Source organism: Sinocyclocheilus rhinocerous, unplaced genomic scaffold, assembly GCF_001515625.1.
Source record: "Sinocyclocheilus rhinocerous isolate Xijiao unplaced genomic scaffold, SAMN03320098_v1.1 scaffold258, whole genome shotgun sequence".
Lineage (NCBI taxonomy): Eukaryota > Metazoa > Chordata > Actinopteri > Cypriniformes > Cyprinidae > Sinocyclocheilus > Sinocyclocheilus rhinocerous.
In genome coordinates, this window is record NW_015634010.1 from 1,408,766 (window position 1) to 1,435,994 (window position 27,229).

Here is a 27,229-nt window from a genome sequence, read left to right on the forward strand (position 1 = left end):
CAGGAAACAGTCCTCGTCCTCCATAAAATGCGCTGCACACATCCGAATATTTGGGTTGAACTGTTCTGGAACAGTGTTGTAAATACAACTTAACCACTGATTTCTAGTTGTGTCCTCTTTTGGAAGACCAAACAAAGTAGTTTCGCTTTCACAACGAAACACACAGCGTCTCCACGACATGGCGGCAACAACAATACTACAACGAGAATCAAAGTTACGCCTTATTTCTATGCGTGAACATTTTGGCGGTGTTATGCAAATCTTCCCACATCGTGACATAGAAATGAATCAGCCGTTTGAACGAATCAAATGAATGACTCAATGACTTATTCATTTACTGCCACCTACTGGAAATTTTAGCTTCTTATTTCTAGAGTATCAGTTCATAAAAAAAAATCACTTCATATTTACATATTAATAAAAAAAAATCCATATTAATAAAAACTTATTAAAGGGATAGTTTACTCAAAAAAGAAAAAAAAATTCTAAAACTACTTTTTGTAATATCTATTTCATGCTTTTTTTCTCATGTAATACAAAACTGGCTTTAAGTTATTTTTGTGGGTAATTTCTCAGCCAAATTTAATCTGCAATATTCAATTAATTAGATTAATTAATCACCACATTGTGTAATTAGATTAAAAAATTTTAATCGACTGACAGCCCCAATTTTTTAACAATGTAAATGTCTTAACTGTCATGTTTGACCAATTAAATGCATCATTGCTGAATAAAAATATTAATGTTTAAAAAATCTTACTGAACTGAAACTTGGATGGCAGTGCATAAACAATACATATGTTTTCAATAAGCCTTACTTATTTCTCAAAAATTTGCATTATAGCTCAAACCAAAAAAAAAAAAAAACATCTGGCTAACGTGAGGTTTTAACCACAATCATGTGTAGCTTAAGCCTATATAAAAGCTATTTATTCAATTGAACATCCTTTTAGTGTGGCATTTTTCTCTCAATGTTTGCACCTGTACAGGTGAGGTTGTATAGAAAGCCCTTATATGAAGATGGTGGTTTCTTAACTAGCTTAACTAGATTTCCTTTAAACTAATAAACATATAGCAGCATTGATCGACTCTTCCCAGAAACAACATCCTCCAACTTGCCCCTTCATCTCTACAGGTGCAGCTCCTAAACAACCATGATTGTTTTGGTAGTTGAAGATGGATTGCCTTAACAATTTCTCCACCAAACCTACACCAACACAAACCAGGCAAATGCATTCATGCATCTGAATGCATTCATGCTTCTGAACACACGCACATTTAGACATTTCTACTATAAAACAAGACTAAAATAGTGATTAAGAAAAGTATTATTGCAATGTACTGTTTGTTTTACACTAGCCACTGTGTGAGCATAGGAAACATGCTAAAGTGAGTTAATGGGTCACTCATGATGACTTGTGTGGTTTTTAGTGCACTTTCAGTTCATCATTGCACTTCCCTGCAGAAAAACGGCATAAGCTAATCAACAACATGGTTTCTTAACTAGCTTAACTAGATTTCCTTTAAACTAATAAACATATAGCAGCATTGATCAATATTTATAACAACATAAGGTAATCATGAAACATATTGTGTTTAATTTAAAAAACACACATTTAAATTCCTATCATATATTCTTTATTTCAATAATATATTTTTGTTCAATTTCTATTTTCCTATTATATGGCTCTTTTACAGAACATCCAGTTACTAAGAGAACTAGAAATGTTAGATCAAATATTTATAATGAAAATGTATAATTAACTAAATATCTTTGCTTTCCAAAGTTCCTGAGTTTCCAAAGTGCTGATATTGGAGTACAGACAGGAAACATACAGGCCAGGCAATACTTTAGATTCACATGTGAAACATCACAACATTTAAGTAAATATCATAGCGTGATGTAACAGGAGATCAGCAAATTAAGATACTGAGAACTCAAGCAGAGCAGATCTCACATAATCACAAAACAGCTCACCTGAGAACAAACAGAAAACGACAAACACTCAAGTACACATGCAAACCCACACCACCCACAACAAGCAACTGATGACTAAAAAGAAAAAAGACATGCTCAGAAAACTGGCCGTAGGGAAAGACAGAGATGGAAATGTGAAGGAGACACTCACCATAAACTGAACGTTGTCAAAGCCGTTAGACAGCAGGTGGTTTTCATACTGCACGAGACCGATGTTGTCCGTCCACTGTCCCACGGACTGGACGGGGCAGCGGGGACCTATCAAGGGGTGCAGAGGGAGGCGTTTGAGAAGTGAGTAGCCATCCACCCGGTAGCAGCGACAGTCCGGCTGTGAGAGCTGGCACTGCCACATCATGTTCCGTGCAAAGTGACTGTCAAACGAACCCGCCATGCTCAACAAGCGACGGAGAGCGCGAGTGGAAACGGGAGAGGCAGAAAGAGCGAGAAAAAGGAGGTACAAAAGTGATTTCAAAGAAAAGAAGAAAGTAATGTTTAGAAAACAGTTGAAAAAGGGAGGAAAACGGAAAGAGAGAGCAAATTAGAAGAGGGTCCTCTCTGGAGAGTGAGCGTTAGGGTCCGCGCTGGTGGAGAAATACGCCGGCTGTGGAGATAGACATGCTGAAGGCTCCAAATTACATCCACAATAGAGGCGAGAGAGATGCACGATTACCAACCACCGCTTCAGCCGCTGTGCTGCTCAACCTGTGTCTCAACGTGTGGAGAGTACAGGCATGTGTGTGTACGCGTTTGTGCGTGCGGGAGGGAACGAGCGAGTGTGCGTTTGCGAAAGAGGATAGGAATGACAGCGTGCAGATTGCTTGGTAGAATTCTGTTTCTCCAGCACTCCCACACTCATTTGTATGCCTCTGCATCCTGTGCCACTGTGCGCTCTCTCTCCCTCCCTCTCGGTCTCTCTTTCTCCCTCCCTTCTTTCCACTAGCTGTACCTCACATTGCCGATAATAGCCATCAGATCAACCCCAGCCTTTGTCTGAGTGCAGAAGCTGCTGTTGCTCCCTCCCACACGTACACACACACACACTCTGTGGGCATCTGTGAGCACTGGTGGAATGGCAACACAAATGGGCTTTCTGTGGACAGAAAAATGAGGGACCACTGCAGAGGAAAGCAAAAGTATAGGAGAGGCAAGGAAAGGAGACGAGACAAGAGGAGAGGAGATGAAAGAAGAAGTGAAAGTAGAGGAGGTGAGAGGAGAGTAAAGGTGAGAGGAGACGAGACGAAAGAATAAGATGCTAGATGAAAGGTGACAATAGAGGTGGTGAGGGGAGAAATTAAGAGAGAGGAGGAGAAAGGAGAGGCAAAGTGGAGGCGGTGAACGAAACGGGGAGGAGTCAAGAGGAAGGGATGAAAGTAGTGATAACAGGCAAGAAGTGAGGGGACAGGTGAGAGGAGATGTGCAAGAACAGGAGAGGAGGTGGGAGGAGTGGAGAGATGAAAGGAGAGAAGGTGAAATGAGAGGGGGCAAGAGGAGAGGACAGGAAAAGATAGACATGAAGCAAAAGGAAAGGAGGCAAGATGAAAGGCAAAATCAGATGGTGCAAATGAGAGGAGAGAATGGGGGAGGGGTGTTCGAGGAGAGGCAAAAAGTGGAAGGGACAGGAAAGAGGTGCAATAAGTGGAAAAAATGACAGAGGAGAGGAGGCAGGAGAGGGGACAGGTTGTGACGGAAGAGGCGAAAAGAAAGGAAGTGAGAGGAGAGGCAAAAAGTGATGAGAGAATTACTGGAAAGGAGGCGACAGCAGAAAAAAAGTGGAAGGGACAGGAAAGAGGTGCAATAAGTGGAAAAAATGACAGAGGAGAGGAGGCAGGAGAGGGGACAGGTTGTGACGGAAGAGGCGAAAAGAATCCTTTCAAAAAAAAAAGTGATGAGAGAATTACTGGAAAGGAGGCGACAGCAGAAGAGAGGTGAGACCAAAGGAGAAAAGAGAGGACAGGAGGTGAGAGGAGAGGCAAAATAGAGGATGGGATTAGAAAAGAGGTGAACAGAGAGGAGAGGAGATGACAGAAGTTGACTAAGAGGAGAAGAGAGAAGAGGAGGCAAGAAGTGAGGCAACAGGATACGAGAGCAAAAAGGAAGAAAAAGAGGAGAGGACAGAAGGTGAAAGAAGAGGCAAAAGAGAGGAGTGGATATGAGAAGAGGTGAAAGGAAAGAATGACAGGAGAGGAAAGGCAAAAAGGGGAGAGAAGGCAGGAGAAGAGACAAAAGCAAAGTAGGCAAAAGTAGAGTAGGAGAGAAGAAAGCATTAGAAGAGGCAACATGAGGGGCAAAGGAGAATAGAAGGAAGTGAGAGGAGAGGCAAAAAGTGATGAGAGAATTACTGGAAAGGAGGCGACAGCAGAAAAGAGGTGAGACCAAAGGAGAAAAGAGAGGACAGGAGGTGAGAGGAGAGGCAAAATAGAGGATGGGATTAGAAAAGAGGTGAACAGAGAGGAGAGGAGATGACAGAAGTTGACTAAGAGGAGAAGAGAGAAGAGGAGGCAAGAAGTGAGGCAACAGGATACGAGAGCAAAAAGGAAGAAAAAGAGGAGAGGACAGAAGGTGAAAGAAGAGGCAAAAGAGAGGAGTGGATATGAGAAGAGGTGAAAGGAAAGAATGACAGGAGAGGAAAGGCAAAAAGGGGAGAGAAGGCAGGAGAAGAGACAAAAGCAAAGTAGGCAAAAGTAGAGTAGGAGAGAAGAAAGCATTAGAAGAGGCAACATGAGGGGCAAAGGAGAATAGAGGCAAGAGGATAGGCAAAAAGAGAGGACGAGAGAGGACAGAAGGTGAAAGGAGAGGCAAAAGAGAGGGGGGGATAGCAGAGAGAATGACAGGAGAGGAAACAGGAGCAGAGGCTAAAGGAGAGGGGAGAGAATGAGAGGAGGCAACAGGAGACACAATGAGAGCCAAAAAAAGAGGAGAGAGGAAAGAAGGTATAGGAGAGACAAGAGAAGAGGCAAAGGGAGAGGGGAGAGGAGGTGAGAGAAGAGGGAAAAGGACAGGATGTGAGACAAGAGAATGAGAGGAGGCAAAAGGAGACAAGAGAAGGGAGGAAAGAGGACAGGAGATGAGCAGAGAAGAGAGGAGGTAAGAGGAGAGGCTATAGGAGACAATGTTAATGTCCTCATTATTAGCTCTAGCATTTGATTCTCACTATTTTCACTATTTATCATTGCTGTCAGAATCTTAGTACACTGATTTCCAGTCAATGAGATGTTCCTTTCCCTCCCACTGCGAACAGCAAAACTGTCCCAAGATCAGTGCTTAGAGGTCTAAAGTGTCCATCCACTTCTTGTCCCCCTGCTCTCATTATGACTACAGGAAGAGCACATTGACAAGAGGAGAGTGAACGATAGCCATGGTTACATCTCAAAAAGCTCCCTGTCTATGAGCCTGTCTTTGACACTACTGAAGGAAACCCTCCTGTCTCACAGCGCTGCACACTTCACAGCCGTTAGTTAACATTCATATCATGCCATGAGCTCCCTATAGTTATGGATCTATGTTAAATGTAGTGGGATGACTGACTATATGCAGCAACACCACACACACAGAGACACACAAACCTGAGTGATCCTCCGTAATCCCCTCCAACTCTGTTCCAATTCCAGCACCTATGGAGCTCATAATCTTGTCAATCTGTGGAGAGGAAAAGAGAGAGAGAGATAAATTGTGTTTGCATAACGAAAGGCCCTCATCTCTATTTTTATGTCCTTATTCTATGGCATTTCCCCACAGACTTCTCCCTCATTGCTCTTTTCCCACAAGCCCACTTTCAGTTCTTCTTAAATATCAGTAATTGTGCCCCAAAACCACTTAATTGTTTGCTAAAAGCTGGGGGAGAAATGGGAATTTTGAAAAGGCAATTTATCACAATCAGGTTCGTTTGAGAATACGTCAGTTTGGAGAGAGCTGGGAGAGTGTTTTTTGATGAATGTCTCCTCATTAAAATGACCGTGATGTTCGGAGTGAAGAAAGTGTCGTTTCACATCCGTAAAGCTGAACACCTGCCTTCAAAGAACAGCCCTTCGCTGTCTCCCAGCGGACCGTGTTTTTACTCCAAAGAGAAAGTCACTCAGATGCCCCAGATGAACGGATGCAGAACTCTCCCCTCTCCCCTTTGATCAGTTATTTCTAATATATGTTCTCTTCTGAAGACCTGACAGCCAGGTGAGGCTGGAAAGAAAATACTGTGACGCATTAAATGTATTGACTGTGGAGATTTAGTCGTCATATGAAGCGGGAAGCCCCCATGTATCTAAACAGAAGCGCTGACCTGAAAGAGATTTAACTTTAAAGAAGAATTCAAAGAAGAGGAGGAAATTTTAGACTGTCAATTGAGTTGAAAATCTCTTTTATCATCTGTACTTTGTTCATTCTTATCTCTAATAAAACGTAGCTATAAGATAAATCTCTCAAGACACCTGTCAAAAATGTTCAGGTCATATTTTTAACATTATTGTAATGATAATTAAGCACATTTCCCACACAAAAATCTCACATTACTGTAAAAAAAAAAAAAAAAAAAAGGAAAAAAATGAACATGGTCGTAAAATTTGTTATTTAATTATAATATAATAAAAAACATTTATTACAATATTTTTTATGATATTAAATCTAATGACAATCAAACTCTTAAGGTTTAATTGGGAATTAATTGTCATGAAAATAAATAATTAAATACTTTTTTCTTTTTGCAAACAATACCTTCTTATTTATTATTTTAATTATGACCTAGACATGTTTTTGTTTTGATTTATGAGTTCACTCAGTATAATTAGGAAGTCATTATTCAAAGGCACTTCCTCCATTAATTGACTGATTGCTTGACTTTTTATATGCTACATTACCCTGTACAAAAGCTGCCCTAGTGAAAAACAGATCACCGTCAGCGCAAAACAGAAGAGAAAATCGTGTCCTGGGCCTATCATTACGCATATTTAATATATTAAAGAAACACATTAAAAATCATTTAGCTGCCATGACAACATTGTTGAAAAATTTAGGCTTTTTGGCGAAAAGGGCATGATTTTGCATCACACATCAAAAACATACACCGAGCACCGAAAGAAAACCTTTCAAGCCAGTCAGCTTGGTTACTTCAAGTTAAGTGAATTAATTAAGTGGAAACGATTCTGCAATTAGCTGGTAATTAAAACGTTATTACCTCTTCCCACTCTGCCGTAAAGGAGGGGGTTCTCTCTAGTCTGTTGGGGCTGCTTTTACCGGGGCTGTTCTGCCCCCTGGAACTCCACTGCTCCTCCTCGATGGGAGATACGGCCACCAGGTTCGAGTCTGATTTGGAGAAATTTCTGGACAGCTGAAGGTCCAAAACATTTTTGGGCATGGACCTCATCCTCCCGAGAGTGCAGGCTCTTTCCTCGTAGCCGGAATTGCTGCTTGCTGGGTTAGAGCTCCCCGTGCTTTTGCTCCGGACCTCCCCGTTCCTCACATGCACCCCGGTGGTCTTGTTGCCTGATTCGGTGAGCGTTAATGGGCCCTGGTTGACCTGGGTGTGAAAAATCGTCCTGTAGACTATCTGCGGTTTGGCTTCTTTCTGGGTCTTTAGGGCAGACGCCTCGCTGCCTGTGCGAGGGAATGGGGGCGAGTACTCGGGTGCTCTGAGAAAATTCCCGTGCCGGAGCGGAGGCTCAGGAACGCTGAACTTTCGCACTTTGCTGTAGAGTTGGTAAGGGTTGTCAGGGGATTCGCAGGCAGGAGACGAGCCATGAAGGAGGCCAGCGAACTGCTCGGGAACGTGGCTGTTTCTTCGGTCGTCTTGCTCTATGCACTCCTTCTGGTGCGCCGCCTCGTCTGCAAGGGGGGAAAAAAGTGTAGGAATCAGTCAAATCAGATTCTTCATTCTTTCTCTCTCACGTTCTTTCTTTCCTTTCACATAGAACACAAATTAATAACAGTATAAAATCATCTAAAATATGACAAACCCAGAAGGAACACTGTCTTTTTGACTGCCTGGACAGTGTCCCCCTTTACACAAAAAAATATACAAATGTGCCCTCGCTCTGTACTCCAGACACTGGATTACTTGAAGTAGTGTTTTGTATTTATTTATGTATATGTCATTCGGTCGACTAGCTGTGTTGCCCTAGGCTGGGGGCAAGCCAATCTGTTCACTGGGGTGAGAGAGACCCCTTTCTTGTCCTCCTCTTGTCTGAAGAGAACTGTCTCTTGCACTGCCCCATGTAAAGAAGCCCAAGACCACTTCAATAAAGAGCTCTTAAAAGCATCTGTCCTCAGGCAGCGTGTGATCTGTAGTGTAACTGAGGACAGATCTCACTTCACAGAGGTCACTGGGTTTATTCAGGTCTTGATAAAGATGAGCAGTGTCTGTATTTATTATTAGGCTCTGATGTCGAAATTCCAGTTAGGGCATCAGCATTCATCAAGATGTAGGTGTTTCTAAGAAAAAAGGAATTTATTCTGTACAGTCATGAGAATATGAGGTTGTGGAGGTTGTTTTTGCTTTCAAAAATGTAAATGAATAACAATAATTGCTAGATTTTTATTTTATAATTTTTTTTTCAGAAGAAAATAGGAGTGGTCCTTGCAGGTGGAACAGTCACCACCTTGATGCAAAGGTGTTTTGGGTGGATGCCAACACATGATGCTATCGTGTTATTATATTAAAATGTATAACAATAACAATCTGGTCTCTGGAAAAGACTCCGACCTCTACTTTAACATCAACATCAAATCAATGGAGTTTGGGCTTTATTGTCTGTCAGGCAAAAGCTGTAAATTTATAAAAGTAATAGCACAATTATCCTTAAGTTGCACAACTTGAGGTATCATTTATGTCTGTAGCACAAAATACTCAAGACATGTTATGCACCTCAATTCAACACATAGTCTGTGTGAATACCCTAACCTTTAAGTATGAGCAATAGTAAAATGTCATGCTTATTAGCACACTTTTTACCACATTTTCTTTGCTGATTGTGGAATTTCGATTTAAATAATTCTGATTTACACAATGTAGCATTGTTTATTTAATTCTCTAACTGATATTCAAAAGTATTTTCAAATTAACCAAAATATGCTAAAATTACCATGCAATGGTCATGGGGAAGTGTAGAATTACATGAATGGCAAGATGCTTCTTCTGCAGACGAAAATTCCACAGGTCTAACTGTATAACTGTAATAATAATAATAATGCAAGTAAAATTTGGTCAAATAAACAGACTTTTGGTGCCTTCAACTAAAGAACTGCATGTACACACACACACACACACACACACACACATATTGGTACATCCAGCTTTGATCCTTTCCATACAGTCACATGAGTTGCCTTTTATCTCCGTGCACATAATGCAGAATAATCAACTGAACGGAACGCTCTGCAACAGGCCAAAATAACCACCGGAATTGAGGAATCTGAAAGGAACACAGAGAAAGCTGCTATTTTAATTTTGCAAAAAAAAAAAGCGTTGATTTTGCATAAAGCTCACAGCACAGATAAACAAGACTAAATGGAGAATGAGCAAATTCAGCTTTGATGAATAACTAAAACAGCTCTCAAAAAGCATTTCTAGTCTCATCTCAACTCCACACATCCTCAAAACAGGCTCTGAATGAGTGTTTTAAACCTCATTAAAGCATGCCCCTATAAAGCAACACACTCATTGCATGTAATATAAATCACAGCACCACGTTCACATCTACTACATCGCTTCTCTCATATCTGGTATATCAGGTCAAAAGGCAACGTCCCGTGTGATAAATACGGTTGTGGATGGCGGAAGACATGCAATGCTTAAAAGGTTTTTGATGCGTACACCGGATTGGACTCCAGCAGTCAGATTTAGTGAACGCAGAGAGACGTGATGCTAAACAGGATATCAGTATCTATAACACTCAGAGGGAGACATCAGAGCTCAATGCTCCCCCATAACATACTTTCCCAGTGTTGGTGCCGTGTTCCAGCTCATGTAAACAGCATTTTCAACCGATAAAGATCAAATTACACTCCTGCAGGCTGAGGGAGAGCACAACAAGAGATTGAGAAAATCTCACACACAAACAAAATGAGTTTAAAAGGAGAGTTCACCAAAAAAAACAAAAAAAAACAAGAATTTTGTCATCATTCACTCACCTTCATGTTTTCTAAACTTTTATGGTTACATTCATTATGTTCCATCTTTGAAGTTTGATATATTTATGGGTAATATAAAGGCATGAGTGCTCTGAGATCTTTGCCATCACTGAGAGAGATGTGTCACCAAACTACGAGAGATATCAGGGGAAAGCGATTGTTTTGTGTGTGTTGGTTTTAACGTTTTCTGAGAAAACGAATCTGCACAGTAATGTCTGGAAACTGTCTGAAGTGCTTTGAGATCTGAAAAAAATAATATAAAATAAAAATTAGCTTTCATGTCCCATGGAAGAAAGAAAGTCATACAGATTTGGAGCGACATGAGGATGAGGAAATGCTGACTGAAACAATCCTTTAAAACAAAGTCCCAGATTCGCTTATGACCTTGAAGAGAGAGGATAATGTTGTACAAAAAGGCCCGTGTCAGTTTTGATCATCTAGAGTGAAAGGACCGTAAGTTAAATGCCATGATGAGTTCATCCATTGAGAGAGAGAGGCAGAAACAGCATGAGCTATCACAAAGGTCACTGCCATCTCAGACAAAACAGCGGTTGGCATACAAAACACAGAGAGGCCTTGACCGTCAACTGCAAGAAGCCAAATACAAACATGCTGCAGGAAAAACTCACACTGAAAAGGATCAAAAGAAAAAACAAGGTAGGTTGATTCTATCTGTCTATCTACAGACATTGAAAACTTCCATGAGCCCTCTTTACCACATAATAAAGATGCAAATCAGCCCGCCAAAACAACAATTTGATGCTAACAGTATCATAATACTGATACTGAAATAGGTCTAATATCAGTGTAAATAGTTTAAAAACAGATAGTATTTGATTAATTTAACATCAAATAAAAGACTTCAAATGAAAAAAACAACAACAACGGCCTAAATAAAAGCATACAGTGAAGTTGCATGTTAAAGAAAAAATGAGTGTGTTCACCAGACTCACAGCAAGGCAGAAGTGGATAACCATCTACAGTATAGAAACCACTCAGCACACCTACACAGCCATAATGGAAAGTTCACTTCAGTTTCTGGGAAACAGATCAAATAAAATGCACTATTTATGGGTAATATAAAGGCATGAGTGCTCTGAGATCTTTGCCATCACTGAGAGAGATGTGTCACCAAACTACGAGAGATATCAGGGGAAAGCGATTGTTTTGTGTGTGTTGGTTTTAACGTTTTCTGAGAAAACGAATCTGCACAGTAATGTCTGGAAACTGTCTGAAGTGCTTTGAGATCTGAAAAAAATAATATAAAATAAAAATTAGATTAGCTAGTATATAGTATATTATATAATTAAATGAACCAATAAATGAGCAAATGAACTGGACAGTGAAATAGCATTTATTTTTTAGTGTGTCCCCCTCTATAAATTTCTAATATCTGTCACTTTTTCCATATTCCTCTCAGGTCAGATCTGCAGCTGCAACTGCAACAGGTGACATCTGGTAGTCATGGAAACAGCACAGTGGCTTCCTAAAATCATGGGCTCAAAGCTCTTGGCCTTTAGAAGGGAGAGAGGAAACAGAGAAAGAAAGACGACAGACAGAAAGAAAGTGATCTACTGCAGACTGACTGTGGCGCCATCTGAACTGACCCACAGGCCAAAAAATCTGAGAGATCTCAGCAGAAGTGCTTAAGTCTTATCTGAGCACAGCAGAGAGTGCATCAAAAGCTCACGCAGAGTACAAAAGGCTGATCCAGGGCCATCGGGAGAAAATCTATCCCGCAGCACAGTGTCTGAACTCTTCCCACGTAATTAGATCGCTTGTAGGGTTACTTGTCGTAATTTATAAAGACACATATATGAGAAACTCGAGCTTTGAGGCGGAAACAGTGGGACAGAGTTCATGCCCTGATAAAAACAAATCAATCCCGTTCAATTTGATGGACTGACAGGCCATGTACTCAACAAAATGAGCAGAGAACAGGTGCAAAAAGCAATTTATCAGGTTTAAAAATATTTTAGCACAAAAAATGAACATTATGTAACTATTTATACTAGTTCCAAACTCTACAAGAAGTATCATAAAAGGAGTCCAGGCTACTCCAAGTCACTATATTCCAATTCTTCAGAGTGAATGAAATGAAAAGATTGAAAAGTTCCCTTTTACTATTATATATATCTTAACACTATAAAGCCTACTGTATCGTATTTGATACACAGAGTTCCTCTAAATTAGAAGCATGATCAAAATATTGCTGAAAACTCAGACATTATTATTTTTTAAATAAAAATAATTTTAAAATATATCAAATATGATACAACAGGCTTTTGAGGAGCATTTGTTTATTCATCTCTCAATCATCATTGTATTGCATTGCATTATTGCATTGCATTATTGCATGTTTTGCCCCACCACAATAAAAAATACAGAGCTTTAATCATAAAACTACTATAATCATTTAAATATCATAAATGACTAAATGACTAAATATCATCTTATTTGCCACTTGCCATATTGAAACCAAAGTAAATAAGGACTGAATTTTGATTTCAGGTGAATAGACCGCTGGGGTGTAAGAGCAGCTTTCGGGGGTCTTATCAAGATGATGGGCTTATGCTGCTGTATTTCTGACTCACTAGTGTGAAGAGTTCCTCCAGAACATGCAGTAAACAGCAGGGAGGAGAACATCAGCCAGAGTGAGTGATATAACAGGAGCTGCAGTGCATGCTGGGCCCACAGTGAAGAGCGAATCTGAAGCCCGACAGGAGTTAAATTAAAAAGAGTGGATATTCTTAAAAAAGTTGTGAATCTCCCCTCCCTCCATTAAACATTTCCATGGAGAAACATCTATGGTTAAAAATATCACATGCTGCAATAAAGCTACAGCACCTACCTCCTTCTTCAAAACCTCTATCACACTCCTTCTTACCTTAGCAGGACAGGTATGAAGCCGCAAAACAGCCAGCAGGACTTTCCAGGAGAAGGATCTTGTGAGGAATGAGGCTCCCACCTCCGAGGTCACAGTCGCACACATTCATTTACATGTAGTTTTTCATTCTCAAAGATCTGATAGGGCCACTGTTGCACCACACCATTCCAGTGATGTTTCTGTGCACACACTTGCTCATCTGTGCACATACTCGATCACACTGTCATGTCTTGTCATGTCACAGCTTTGGAGAGAAACTGAAAGATAAGTATTATGCATGTATGTATTTGTGAGCTGACATATGTGAACTCGTGGCTCACTGTATGTTCAAGTTATCTGTCTATTTAGATTAGTCTGAAATTCAAAATCAGGGTGGGGTTGTAGACGGAGGAGGAAGTAATGGTGGAGAACAGTAGAAAAAGAGCTGGATGGGCTGAGCCGCTCACACACACACACACACACTCTGAGCTGATGGCTGTCTTTTCCAGTGGATTAAAAGCCACATGTTTTATTGCTTGTTAACAAATGTTTACTGCGCCGTATTGAACTGCACCCATTTCCTGCCAAAAATAGGGCCAGAGATCCTGCCAGACCTACAGCAGCTCGCAGAGAGAGAGAAAAAGAGAAAAATGTATCGGTACCAGTGCTTTTTACATTTAATAAATAAATAAATATACAACTGTAATATTCTAATAGTGCAGAGAAAAATCTTCTTAGTGCTTGCTAAGGCAAACATCAATATTACTATTGCAATACTTAGGGTCTGCAGTGCCACAGCAGTTATGATACAGAAAATAAATCTACGATTTTTCTAACTATTTCAAGGGACATAACAGATTTTTAAAAATAAATTATTATATTATTATTATTATTATTATTATTCTTCAGCAAGGATGCATTAAATTGATAAAAAATGTCAGTGAAGATATTTATAATTAGGGGTGCTCCGATCAGGATTTTTGAGGCCAATCACCGATCGCCGATTACAGAAAGCAGTATCTGCCGATACGATCACCGATACCGATCTTTTTAAAGCCTTCTTTTTATCATTTATAACTATTTATATTGATACTCCGATCAGGATCTTTAGAGATTTATTCAGGGCCTGAATTTCATTTTTGAAAATGGGGGGAATTCCCCTCTTAGTTGACTCTTGTGAGAGGAGAAGCAGCTTTCACACAGGAGTCCACTACTGATCCGTGGCTGTTTACCACAAACACAACATTTATCCATTATTTTGATTATATAAAATTATTTATATAATACACGTCAAGTGGCCATTATTATTTGCCAGCATGGACAACAGCGGTCATGGATATTTTGCAGCACAAAATCTGACTGAACGGATAAATAACGGTAATTTTCATTTGTTAGGCTCGTTAGAGGTGGAATTCTTTAGTGAATAAAGTAGCGCCAAGATGATATTTATTTAAATGAATTAGAATTAATTAACGAGAGAGAGAGAGAGAGAGAGAGAGAGCGTGAAGCTTGCGAACAAGCGAAAGCTATCACGTCATTGCTAAGAAATATAATGTAGCTTTAGCGAAGCTGTTGTATTTATAAAATTCACGGGGGCAGGGGTTGAAAACCAGCTCCTGCATGTGCAATTTCTTACTTAGCCTAGCCTACATAAAGTTTCCATCTAAATAAAATGCGAGTTCTTGTGAGAGGAGAAGCAGCTTTCATACAGGAGTCCACTACTGATCCGTGGCTGTTTACCACAAACACAACATTTATCCATTATTTTGATTATATAAAATTATTTATATAATACACGTCAAGTGGCCATTATTATTTGCCAGCATGGACAACAGCGGTCATGGATATTTTGCAGCACAAAATCTGACTGAACGGATAAATAACGGTAATTTTCATTCATTTGTTAGGTTAGAGGTGGAATTCTTTAGTGAATAAAGTAGCGCCAAGATGATATTTATTTAAATGAATTAGAATTAATTAACGAGAGAGAGAGAGAGAGAGCGTGAAGCTTGCGAACAAGCGAAAGCTATCATGTCATTGCTAAGAAATATAATGTATCTTTAGCGAAGCTGTTCACAGGGGCAGGGGTTGAAAACCAGCTCCTGCATGTGCAATTTCTTACTTAGCCTAGCCTACATAAAGTTTCCATCTAAATAAAATGCGAGTGCATGCACTGGCAAACGTGTCGCCCTTGCATTAGGAGTTCTGCGGGGATTTGGATATGTGTGTTTAGATGTAGGTCGGATGTCCAGATATCGGATATGTATCCGATTAAAATCCACATTTGGAAGTGGCTCAGATCGGATGCGGAAAAATCAGATCTCGTGTGGATTTTTGTGTTTACACGCGTGCATCAAATTCTGATCTGTATGTGAACCTGGCATTATGTGTGTGCGCTGTGAGTTTATAAACTTTAGTGACGATGTGACGCTGCCTCGATTGTGCAAGTGTCAATTCCTGTGTCAACTGTGCAGCGTGCAGCTCACTTATAGACAGACGCGATGTGTGGTGATTTGAAGCCATTTGTGCATTTTGAGAGAGAAGGAGAGAGAGCGCGCGGTGATTCACTAACGCTGTTTGTGAAATTACGTCTCACACAAGGTTTTCAAATTACTTTACAAGTTATTTAATGAAGAAATATGAATTGTACCTCACCTTCAGCATTATAATTATTTCACCCGCGCCGGACAGAGACTGAGACGGCCGCATAGCATTGTGCCAAAAACCACCAAAAACACAATAGCAACCGTATCGCAACCAACCACAAAATCTATCACTATGAAAAGTCATAACATTTCTTTCCTCAACGTACTGAAGTGTACTTCAAATTTGAGGTTTATTCACATCACTAACACAAGTATTCAAGTATGAGCAAAAGTAACAGTGATTCAGGTTTTATCAAACATCTCAACTAAATATTTAGCATAAAATTCCAATAGCCCAAAAAAAAGTTGTAGTGACATTAACATAAATTAGCACAAAAAATGAACTTGTGTAGCCTAAAGACAGTCATAAAGCAGGGCATGTATGAGCGTGTGAGCGCTACATCAGCAGGGGTAAGTTAGGTTATGTTTGCAGGCAAGGGTTCAGCATCACGTCTGGTACAATCTTGTTTCATTTTGTGGGTGTTCATCTTTGACTCACTCAAAGATATTAAAAGCCACAGAACAATAACAGACCTGTCAATCACAGAACATTTTAAAAGGCCTGCTGTCTGACATCTACATGCACATGGATTCAAATCAGTCCAGTGTCAGTCTATGAGTCTGTCAGTCTCTCAGTTCTCATGGGCAGCACCGGCACAATATACTACTTAATATACCCTTTCTTATACGGAATTGCCATATATCTTCCCTATATGCCCACAGGAATCATAAACAATTATGAAATATTGAATTCACTGTAGCTTTCCTATTTGTCTCAAACTGCACATCTCCACGGCAACCAGCATTGACAAGTGCTGTGGGGTCTGCATGCTGTCAGAAGAGTGATGTTCGATTTGTTACATTAGAAACAAGAACTGTTCAGAAGATACATGTGTGTGTGTGCATGCTTATACAGTTGTAACTGCACATATATTCATGTGTGTGTGTGTGTGTTTATGGGTGGACAATAAAAACAATTTTTATCTAGCCACTCAACACACAGGACTCTGATCTCTGAATCCCTGTGGGTGGCTGCACTACAGGGAACACACTCACACACACAGATCCTCTAATCAAACTCTCTTTAATGGAATGATGGTGTTTAATTATGCCACGGAGCCCCGTTAGCACACTGAGTCATAAAGACGAGTAGAGCGCACAATAATGCCTGCGTGAGTGCATGGGCACACACCAAATCACTCGTTTATAGTTCTTGGACATTTGAAGAACTCTACACGAGGCAGTACAGAAGAAGACAGTAAGACACTCAGGACAGTCACCCTTTCAATTAAGAGAGACTAGTCTTTTTGTTCTAGACTGGTGGACCAAGCATTCTTTTTAAATAAAATGTACTATGCTAATTTGGTGTCTAGTGGAAAAATACCAGCAGAGTGGGGACTAAAAGTTTGAGCTCACATTGAAACAGAGAATTGTAGACAAAGTTTAATGTTTTGGGTTCAAAATAATAATAAAAAAATAAAACAAATACATTAAAAAAAAGTTGACCAAATACAGAATATTTAAGATTCTACACTATTTATATCGCCAATCAAATGTCCACAGTCCATTATCATTTGAAAGTTTTGGGTTGGTGAAAACTTTTTAATGTTTTTATGAGACTTTTTATGCTCACTGAATATATCTGATCAAAAAGTAAAAACAGTGATATTGTGAAATATTAAATTAACTGTTTTATATTTGAATATATTTTATAATGTAATTTATAACGGTGATGGAAAAGCTGAATTTTCAGCAGCCATTACTCCAGTCTTCAGTTTCATACAAACCTTCAGAAATGAAGAAAAGCTGCTTAATATTTTTGTGGAATCTCTGGTACATTTTTTTCAGGATTGTTTGATGAATATAAAGTTTAAAAGAACAGCATTTATTGCGCAATTTTTGGTAACAATGTAAAAGTCTTTACTGACACTGCTGATGAATTTAATGCAAAAGTAAGGTACGGAAGTGTAATTAAATGTGTAACCATCAAATACATTCAGTAATATATACATAAGATTATTTGAAATTCATGATTTTTCAGTTCAACAATTGTAATGTAACTCAATTTCTTCTGCTAATAATTTTTATGATTATAAATTCTTATTAAACATTTTAAATATATATATTTTTTAAAAAGCACACTCAAATTATTGAATTGTAAGTTTTGCCAACAGTTTAAGAAATTTAATTCTTTCTCCATTCAAGTAAATAAGAACAGTGCTTTCTTGTCTGGAAATAGCTGCCCAAGGGCGTTACCAAGATGCCCACAGACTGGACTGATGCTGCCATTAAGTGAAGTCAGAATGGCCGTATTTACTGGTTGAATGCACAAGAACGCCACCACAACTGTGATTTCAACTCTGATCTGCGGCTTCAATCACAACAGCGCTTGGAATTCATGTCTTTGGCCTCCCAGAGGAGATGCTAACATGCGATTTCAGTGATGGCCCTTTTTTGTCTTCGTATGCCAGCAGAATGAAATTAAAGTACTATCAACAACATACCGTGAGGTCTCAATGTTGATAACCCAAAAATCTGCTTCTGTTCCAGGGAATAAGGCAAAGAACCTCAGAACTTCACGCCACCAAATGAAACAAGCTCAAAAACCCCATGAAAAGCTACCATTACAAAGTCCTGCAATGGTGGGACACAGGACACGTTTATTAGGGCAGACCGTCAGGGAGCCGCCATCAAAGAGAAGAGTAGAGGACCCCTCCATCTGAAAAGCCCCCTGTTAGACTGGAGAGTGACTGAGATGAAAAGGCCCATTTTACAGTGGAGACCTGGCAAACAGAGATATAAACTCCCCTGTAGTGCCAAAAGGGTTTTGTATGCTGCAGCGATATTTCCTTCGCTATCTATCACCGTTTGCCTTCCTTAAGAGATAGCTTGTCTTGTACAGAGGGAATGGCAGGTAATGTGGCCAGGGAGAGTCATGTAACTCACAGGCCAACTGAGGCTTTGGTTAAAGGGTTGCCAGGTCCTCCTGTCACACGTGTACAGTTGGGGAGGATTTCAGGAGCGACACAGATGAAGGTAATGACACCCGTTGGGATCTATACAAGTGACTGAGTTTAATAAATGGTAGAAAAGTTTGACAGCCCGACAGCAAAATTCTAAATGAACTTTTTGCCACACCTGTTAATGGGGAGTGAATTTACCAGCCATAAATCTTTATTACCAGCCATAAAAATCACTGTGCAAAATAAAATAAAAAATAAAATAAAATAAAATGGAGTGACAGAAAAAAATTTCCTATCAGCCATAAAAAGTATTGTGCTTTATTTTGTAAATTCTACAATATAATATACATATATAATATACAATAAACAATATACTGTATATATACCTGTAATACCTGAATTTTTATTTCATTAATTTTCCCTTGCATATTAGTGACAAATAGTGCAAGTAATTGTGTCATTCACTGCAGAGATGAGTCAGTCTCCATCGTTTTGCGTGAAACTGTAGCTGTCGCAAAAACGTCAAGACACATCATTATTTAGTTTCTCATATTAATTTGTTTAATGAGAGTTATTTCACATCTGGAGGAAAAATAAATCTTTAGTCATCTTACTAATGGAAAAAGTAGTTTTTTAGTATATTTTTACTGTCCAACTCACAAATATTGACTTGCCAACAGTACAACTTTTACTAACAAGTGGTGGGTGTTAATTTTGGATGCTGCCTGACTGAATGAGGAAAGTAAAGAAGGGTGAAAAAATGCACTTAACAGGTAGATATTGCAACATTCCCCACTGTTACCGACCGTATCCAAACTAAAAACAGCAAACTTGGCAAAAGTGAATAAGCAGTAACTCTTATAATTAGATTCTCTCTCTCCCTCCTCCCTACTTTTCCCCATTTTCTCTGAACACATGCGTCAGGGGATCAGGATGCCAGACAAGCATGTGCACAGCATTAGTCGAAACCAACGGACTGTGAAGTACACCAGCGTCACCATGACTACCCCACCTCAGTACCAGGAATGGCATTGCCATGGAAACGGCATCGACTGCCCACTCGGCCAGCAGTGCCGTAGGTGGATGCTGAGGAGATGACAGGCAGGAAGTGGCGGCCTTGGCAGTGAAACCGCCCGTGCCAAAACAATGACGTCTGCTGAGATGGTGCGCTTGCAGCAGGCCTTGTGCAGAACCTCCCTGCGTTGCTCTCTGAGTGCAGTATTTTTTACCAACAATTCAGACCAAGGACATTCCCACATGCTCTGATGCCCGCTGCCAGTTTCATACAGTGCCGAGTAACTGAGCAGTACTTTAAAATGCCGTTCAAGCCATTAAAAGGTGGTTTGATGAGTAATTTAGTCACACTTTTACAGTAGTGCCGCTCAAAGCAGCGGGAATCACTCTGTTGTTGGCACAAGCACTCTGAGCCAATCAAGAGAGAGGCCTCCTGCTGAAATTAACATGTCTGAATAAAAGACGTAAAGGGGGTCGGGTTGTTTTATCCAGCGTGTGACCTCATTGGCTGAAATGCCTATAGAAACAGCATCCCTGTGAACAGAGAGTGAATCTGTCCCAAAGCTCCCATTATTTGTTCACTCAGACACTAGACACTTTTATACCTCCATATTCTTACTGCATGTCAGCAGTTTTCTCAAATCGTGTCTTTTTTTATTTGTCGTAGGGGATTACATTTGAGAAATCTTGTCCTCTAGACCAGCAAGAGGGAATTAAATGCTAAAGAAAGGACAGTCGTACCAGTGAGGCCGTAGTCTTCGACCGATCCGATGGAGCAGTTGGCGGGGCTGATGGGGGGGCTGGCAGGAGGGCTGGTGCTGAAGCTGGCGTAGCCGAGTGATGAACTGACCTCTGAAGGCTCACCGCTGTGGTTCTGTAGGGGTTTCTGGACGTCCTGGGAGGAGGACAATGAGGTCCGTTGCTTTGGCTATGACAGGAAAGAGTGGAATGTTAGCATCAGTCACTTAAAGAGGAGACTTTTATAAGCCTATTTTATATTAGCCAAGTCTGCTGCAACAGATCCTTATGTAATTCTATCTAAATTGTAATGTAGAATTTACACTTCAATAAAATGAGGAAATTGGAGGCCTTTTGTGAGGCACCGTAGCCCACGTGGAAAGCAATGATGTGCAACATAACCAATTACTGGCTGCTGGAGTCACTAGAAAAGAGTGGTATCACATTTCTGGACTGTGAAAATGAACGACAATGCATAAATGTGCAGAAAATTAAGAGCAGCAGACTGAGGGCGGTCATGTTTCACTGAGCAATGTTCATGTTCAAGATTTTATGAAACTTGTTTTTAAAGAAAAATAAAATGGAAACCCATTTCTGCCTTAGGTAGGTGTGATAAAGTGTGATAAAGTTTAAAATATATAAATTCACACTATGAGATATAAAGTCATATTCTGAGATATGAGATATGATATTGCAGGTATTAGTAATAGTTACAATTGAGAAATATACATGTAGCATCACATTTTGAGGTATAGAGTCGCAATTATGAGAAATAGTCAAAAAAGTGGGAAAGATAAAGTTAAATTCACAATTTCGAGAAATAGTTGCAGTTGTGAGAAAGTCAGAATTACAAAAACTAAAGTCAATTGTAAGATATGAAATTGAAGTAACAAGTAAAGAAGTTGCATTAATAAGAAATAGTCGCAATTGTGAGATATAACATTTTGCAGTATAAAGTTATAGTCACATTTATGAGATATAAATTCGAAACTGCAAAATATGAAGTAAAATTGTGAGATATAAATGTACAATTATGAGAAATAGTTGCAATTGAGAGAAAGCAGCAATTACGAAAAACGGTTGCCATTGTGAGAGAATCACAATTACCTAAAATAGTTGCAATTGCCTATAATTGAGTCATAATTATAGGAAAACTGTGAAAAATAGACAAATATGAGATGAGATTTAAGCAATTAATTAAAAGTCGCAACCGCAGGTTTTGAAATCATAACAATAAATAAAACTTTTTTTGTAATTTTTTTATTTGCCAAAAATGAGTTTACATTCATCGTAACACCAACGAAAATCATCGTAACACCTTTTTTTGTCATAGTGCCCATGCAAAACTCACAGCAACAATGCAAAAATTAGGTGGATTTGTTGTCAGGGTGTTGCTACACAGTTGCTAAGGTGTTCTGTTTGGTTGTTAGCATTTTGCTGTGCACACACTAGATGTAGATAGACCAATAGATGCTTGCCTTCACTAACAATCTCAGCAGACATCCCGACAAAAATCAAATGCACTACGCAATAGAGTTTGTCTGCAGGAGAGAAGGAAGTTTTGAAAAAGCCTGCAAGTAGGAGGTGGAATAAATGTGCGATACATATTGCTAAGCGAGAGGGAGAGACAGAGCGAGACAGGGAGAGAAAACAACAAAAAGAGATGACTATGTGCAGAGTCAAGCAGTTGTATAACCACAGGAAGCCTTACATAAGCATCATCTTCACTTCCTGTTGCATCACAGGTGTCCAAAGTATCACATTTCTGGACAGTGAAAATGAACGACAATGCATAAATGTGCAGAAAATTAAGAGCAGCAGACTGAGGGCGGTCATGTTTCACTGAGCAATGTTCATGTTCAAGATTTTATGAAACTTGTTTTTAAAGAAAAATAAAATGGAAACCCATTTCTGCCTTAGGTAGGTGTGATAAAGTGTGATAAAGTTTAAAATATATAAATTCACACTATGAGATATAAAGTCATATTCTGAGATATGAGATATGATATTGCAGGTATTAGTAATAGTTACAATTGAGAAATATACATGTAGCATCACATTTTGAGGTATAGAGTCGCAATTATGAGAAATAGTCAAAAAAGTGGGAAAGATAAAGTTAAATTCACAATTTCGAGAAATAGTTGCAGTTGTGAGAAAGTCAGAATTACAAAAACTAAAGTCAATTGTAAGATATGAAATTGAAGTAACAAGTAAAGAAGTTGCATTAATAAGAAATAGTCGCAATTGTGAGATATAACATTTTGCAGTATAAAGTTATAGTCACATTTATGAGATATAAATTCGAAACTGCAAAATATGAAGTAAAATTGTGAGATATAAATGTACAATTATGAGAAATAGTTGCAATTGAGAGAAAGCAGCAATTACGAAAAACGGTTGCCATTGTGAGAGAATCACAATTACCTAAAATAGTTGCAATTGCCTATAATTGAGTCATAATTATAGGAAAACTGTGAAAAATAGACAAATATGAGATGAGATTTAAGCAATTAATTAAAAGTCGCAACCGCAGGTTTTGAAATCATAACAATAAATAAAACTTTTTTTGTAATTTTTTTATTTGCCAAAAATGAGTTTACATTCATCGTAACACCAACGAAAATCATCGTAACACCTTTTTTTGTCATAGTGCCCATGCAAAACTCACAGCAACAATGCAAAAATTAGGTGGATTTGTTGTCAGGGTGTTGCTACACAGTTGCTAAGGTGTTCTGTTTGGTTGTTAGCATTTTGCTGTGCACACACTAGATGTAGATAGACCAATAGATGCTTGCCTTCACTAACAATCTCAGCAGACATCCCGACAAAAATCAAATGCACTACGCAATAGAGTTTGTCTGCAGGAGAGAAGGAAGTTTTGAAAAAGCCTGCAAGTAGGAGGTGGAATAAATGTGCGATACATATTGCTAAGCGAGAGGGAGAGACAGAGCGAGACAGGGAGAGAAAACAACAAAAAGAGATGACTATGTGCAGAGTCAAGCAGTTGTATAACCACAGGAAGCCTTACATAAGCATCATCTTCACTTCCTGTTGCATCACAGGTGTCCAAAATGCCAAATTAATTAATTTGCATGAGAAAAATGTCTGATTTAAGTGACTTAATTTCACACACACACGCACTTGGCAGAAACCTGGCACCACTTGAAAACACATATGAAAAAAAAAATACTGAAAGGAGAAAATCTGAGAAAAATTGAAAAAGATGGTTTTGGAGAAAGAGCAAACAAGATTGAAGCAAAAAGAGGGTGAAAGCAGCTATAACTGTGGTCTATACTATATACAAAAAAACTTTCATACAAAAAAAATCAGTTTAAACCAAAAGCTCTACCATACATGCTTCATCCACACTTAAATCAAGTTGAATTCTTATGTCTATGTCTAATAATGTACAATATGACTTAACCTCTTACTGCCTCCGGCCACATTATATTTCATCACCTCCTTGACGGCTGTTTCTATCACCTGTTCACAACACAATTCTCAGACTAGCTCTTGATCTTTATTCTTCCTTTATTCTCACATATGAAAAAATGATCTTTTGGGAGGACATGTCCTGTGTGTTAATATACAAAATTGATATAATATTCAGTCCAAGTTTCTTAACATACTATTATACATAATTTCTTCTTTGCTTATGTTTTATATTTGATTCTGCAATTTTGTTTTGCATTTGCTGCCTCTGCTTATATTCTGCTTTCCAATTTGTGTAACTATTTCTAACTATGTTCTGTATTTATTTTGTATTGTTCTCTTGGTTTGATTGCTCTGTTTGTTTTTGTTCATTTTGTGCAAGGTGACCTTGATTATTATTATAAAAAAAATAAAAAAATCACTTCGGTGGTGATTGGAAGGTTACGACTGAGCGCTCAAATGGACACAAGGGATTTAAATATAGTCCAATTGTTCTAAGCAAGTACAAGCAGCTCTTTAAAAAATAAAAAATAAATAATAATAATAATAAAATAAAAAATACACTAACTGTAACTACAGTAGTTTTCCTCTGGTTCCTCACTTGCTGAGCTTGGGGTGATGCTTCCCCCATAAATATATTATTAAGCAACATTTCCTGCTAAGTTTCTTATTTCATTCTCATTGCTTAGCAAATTACCCTTCTCCATCCCCAGCTCCTCCTTTCGCCACAGTCAGGACTTGGCTTTCTGATATTCCTTGCTAATCAGACTCCTTTATCTTGAATAAAGTGTTACACTTAAATATCATTAAGTACATTAATGATATCTGCCTTGTTCTGTTCTGTTAACCCTAGGGGGGGTTATTATTGCTGTTCTCCCTGCTCATTCATGACAGGGTGCATGGATGGGCAGGGAGGTTTTTGCCCAGAACAGAACCATACCGCCAAACCAAACTTTATGCTAAGTATCTATCATTTTGACGATGGTGGTCCTGACAGAACTATGTTTAAGAGATACTGGACTCTGGCAATAATCATATAATTTGATATTAAGAAATTGTGTGTGATTCTACATCCTATTCAGCATTGTCTATATATCCGATCCCAGCGATTACTGAAAATATTAATGCTATTATTATTATACCAAGCAGATATTTGACTTGTTTTTGATTTCATGTATACTCTATTTGTTCAGTTCAGAAACCTCACTTACTATTACAATACTGCTTTTCAATGTCATCTGAATGACTTTTCAAAAACTCTGCAGCACTTAATTGCCATTTTCTGTTGGAAAAGAGGTGAAAAAGACAGTTAAGCTAATTTTTGTATTTGACTATACACATCCGCCACAGTTTTGCCCAAATCTGCAAATTCAGGCAGTTTTCAAACACACCTTGTGTCAGGAACCGCTGCTAACCGCTGCTAATGAACCTGTTACTCACATACACACACTTGCAGTCTCACACCACGAACTCCTAATGAGTCTGTCATGGCTGACTGTAGTTAAATTAAAACACAAAACAAGCCTGTTTGTCAAACACACCCACTGTCTCCTCTAATAATGTTGTACAGCAGTCTCACACATACACACACACTGTCACAAACAGTATGCACACCTGCTTTACTTACATACACGTGCATGTATGTGGCTGCGTGTTAGCTCACTAATAATACCTTGATTACGTTGGCCCATTATTCAGAGAGTGAGCACAGAGTGAGAAATTGTGTGCTAATTTATGGATGGCAATTATGATAATTATTCAGTGGGCTCTGGGATCGCGGGGCAATAAATGCCACTAACGTGACTGTTTCACCACCCAGTGGGGCATTCAGCACATTCAGAAATGCAATACTGTCAATGCATATGCAGATCACATTCAGCTCAAATCTCTGAGCGAGAATGTATAATTATGGAGAAATCATTCAGTGCTGATTTTATATGCTCATCTGGTTTGGGAAATACAATCACATTGAGTGTTGATCTAGAAGGAACTCAGGGTGAATCTCATGACACATAAGAACGTGTTCGGATCAAATTCTTATTACCATAATGAGCAAAACTCTCATAATGCTTTTTCGTATTACAGTAATGCAGTGGTTCTCATTAAGGGGGCAAACTTGTCAGCGTGACTTAAAATTATTCAAATATAGTAATGAAAATCTAACCTAATTAAACTACGAGAACATACAGAATCAGAATCTTGGAAGCTCTGGAATCACAAAATTAATCTATAAAATGTAATAATTTGGCTGATCCAATCAGAAGCTTTCACTTTTATAGCGAGAAAGTCATCACACTAGGGTGTGGATGTGAATTTGAAAGTGCACCAATAATTCACATGAAAACGTAGCCTGTTTTCAAGGCTGGTTATATTACTGAGTGCCGTAAGCAGTTTATTCATCCAGGTAAAGATACAGATTGAGGTGTTGAACAACCTTGATGTGTAGAGCAACACTTCTATCAACATTCCTCTTGCTCGCCCTCCATCTCACACATAAACACACACACACACACACACACTTTCACTCACTTCAATACAACTGTCGTCTCCATGACAACGGAGGCAAAGCTGCAAGAACAGGAGCACCGCAATAACAACAACATTATCAAATATAGAGTTCCTGTTGCTAAAAAAAGGAACAGGAACACACTCAGCAAAGGGGGAGGGGCTGCAATTCATTACAAAATGAGACGCCTCAAAGCACAAATCAAACCGACTGCAGGGTGTTACAAAACCTTTTATCCTTAAATGATCCTTAAACAAACAACACCAGAAGAAATCATGGGAAATTAACAGAATAGTTCAACCAAAATCATCTACCTCAGTACTCAAACCTGTTCATACTGCTCATTTTCATACAACATATATACATATATATTAATTTCTACAAAAAAAAAGTCTTGAACGGTAAAAAAAAGCTTGACAGTTCCTGGTCACCATTCACTTTAATTGTACTGAAAAGAGCAGCATGAACATTCTGGTAAACATCTTCTTTTGTCTTGCATGGAAGAAAGAAAGTAAAAAAAAATCACTTTGGAGTGAATTATTCTTTTCAAAGGAAATAAAAAGAGAGCAAGACATGAACTAAATATTCAAGAAAAGTATTCAAGAAAAGGTAAGGAGAGTTATGAAGCTTGTGCTTCCCGCTGTGTTTGTTTGTATCACACAAGAAGAACTACATGATATTAGCATCATTAGCATGACAAACTCAAAACTCAAGGGGCCGAGGGCATGAAATATGCAATCTGCATCATTTAGCTCGTCACCATTTCATCAGCGGTGATACAGTTTAATCGCCAAAGGGGATTCAACATCCAGCTGGGTGCATGAAATTATCTTTTATTCCTGAATTGCTATTAAAGAGAAAATGCAGAATATGTTATGACCACAGGGGTTTGAGAGCATACGGGAAGATTTCAACAGAAGACACCCAGCACAAGGTCACTGATGGTCACACACACATTTGATCACACTGCCA

The 27,229-nt window shown here is 38.9% G+C and overlaps 1 protein-coding gene across 1 annotated transcript in view; it reads right to left on the bottom strand.

Annotated features, from left to right (window-relative positions):
- Positions 1-27,229, bottom strand: part of LOC107744944 (ankyrin repeat and sterile alpha motif domain-containing protein 1B-like) — a 145,833-nt gene that overhangs the window by 48,890 nt on the left and 69,714 nt on the right. Inside the window, exons 11-14 of the mRNA XM_016558773.1 lie at positions 20,323-20,509; positions 7,143-7,789; positions 5,542-5,614; positions 2,130-2,236 (exon numbers count right to left, since the gene is read on the bottom strand). Coding sequence (XP_016414259.1) covers positions 2,130-2,236; positions 5,542-5,614; positions 7,143-7,789; positions 20,323-20,509 — 1,014 coding nt within the window. The remainder of the gene's footprint in view (positions 1-2,129; positions 2,237-5,541; positions 5,615-7,142; positions 7,790-20,322; positions 20,510-27,229) is intronic.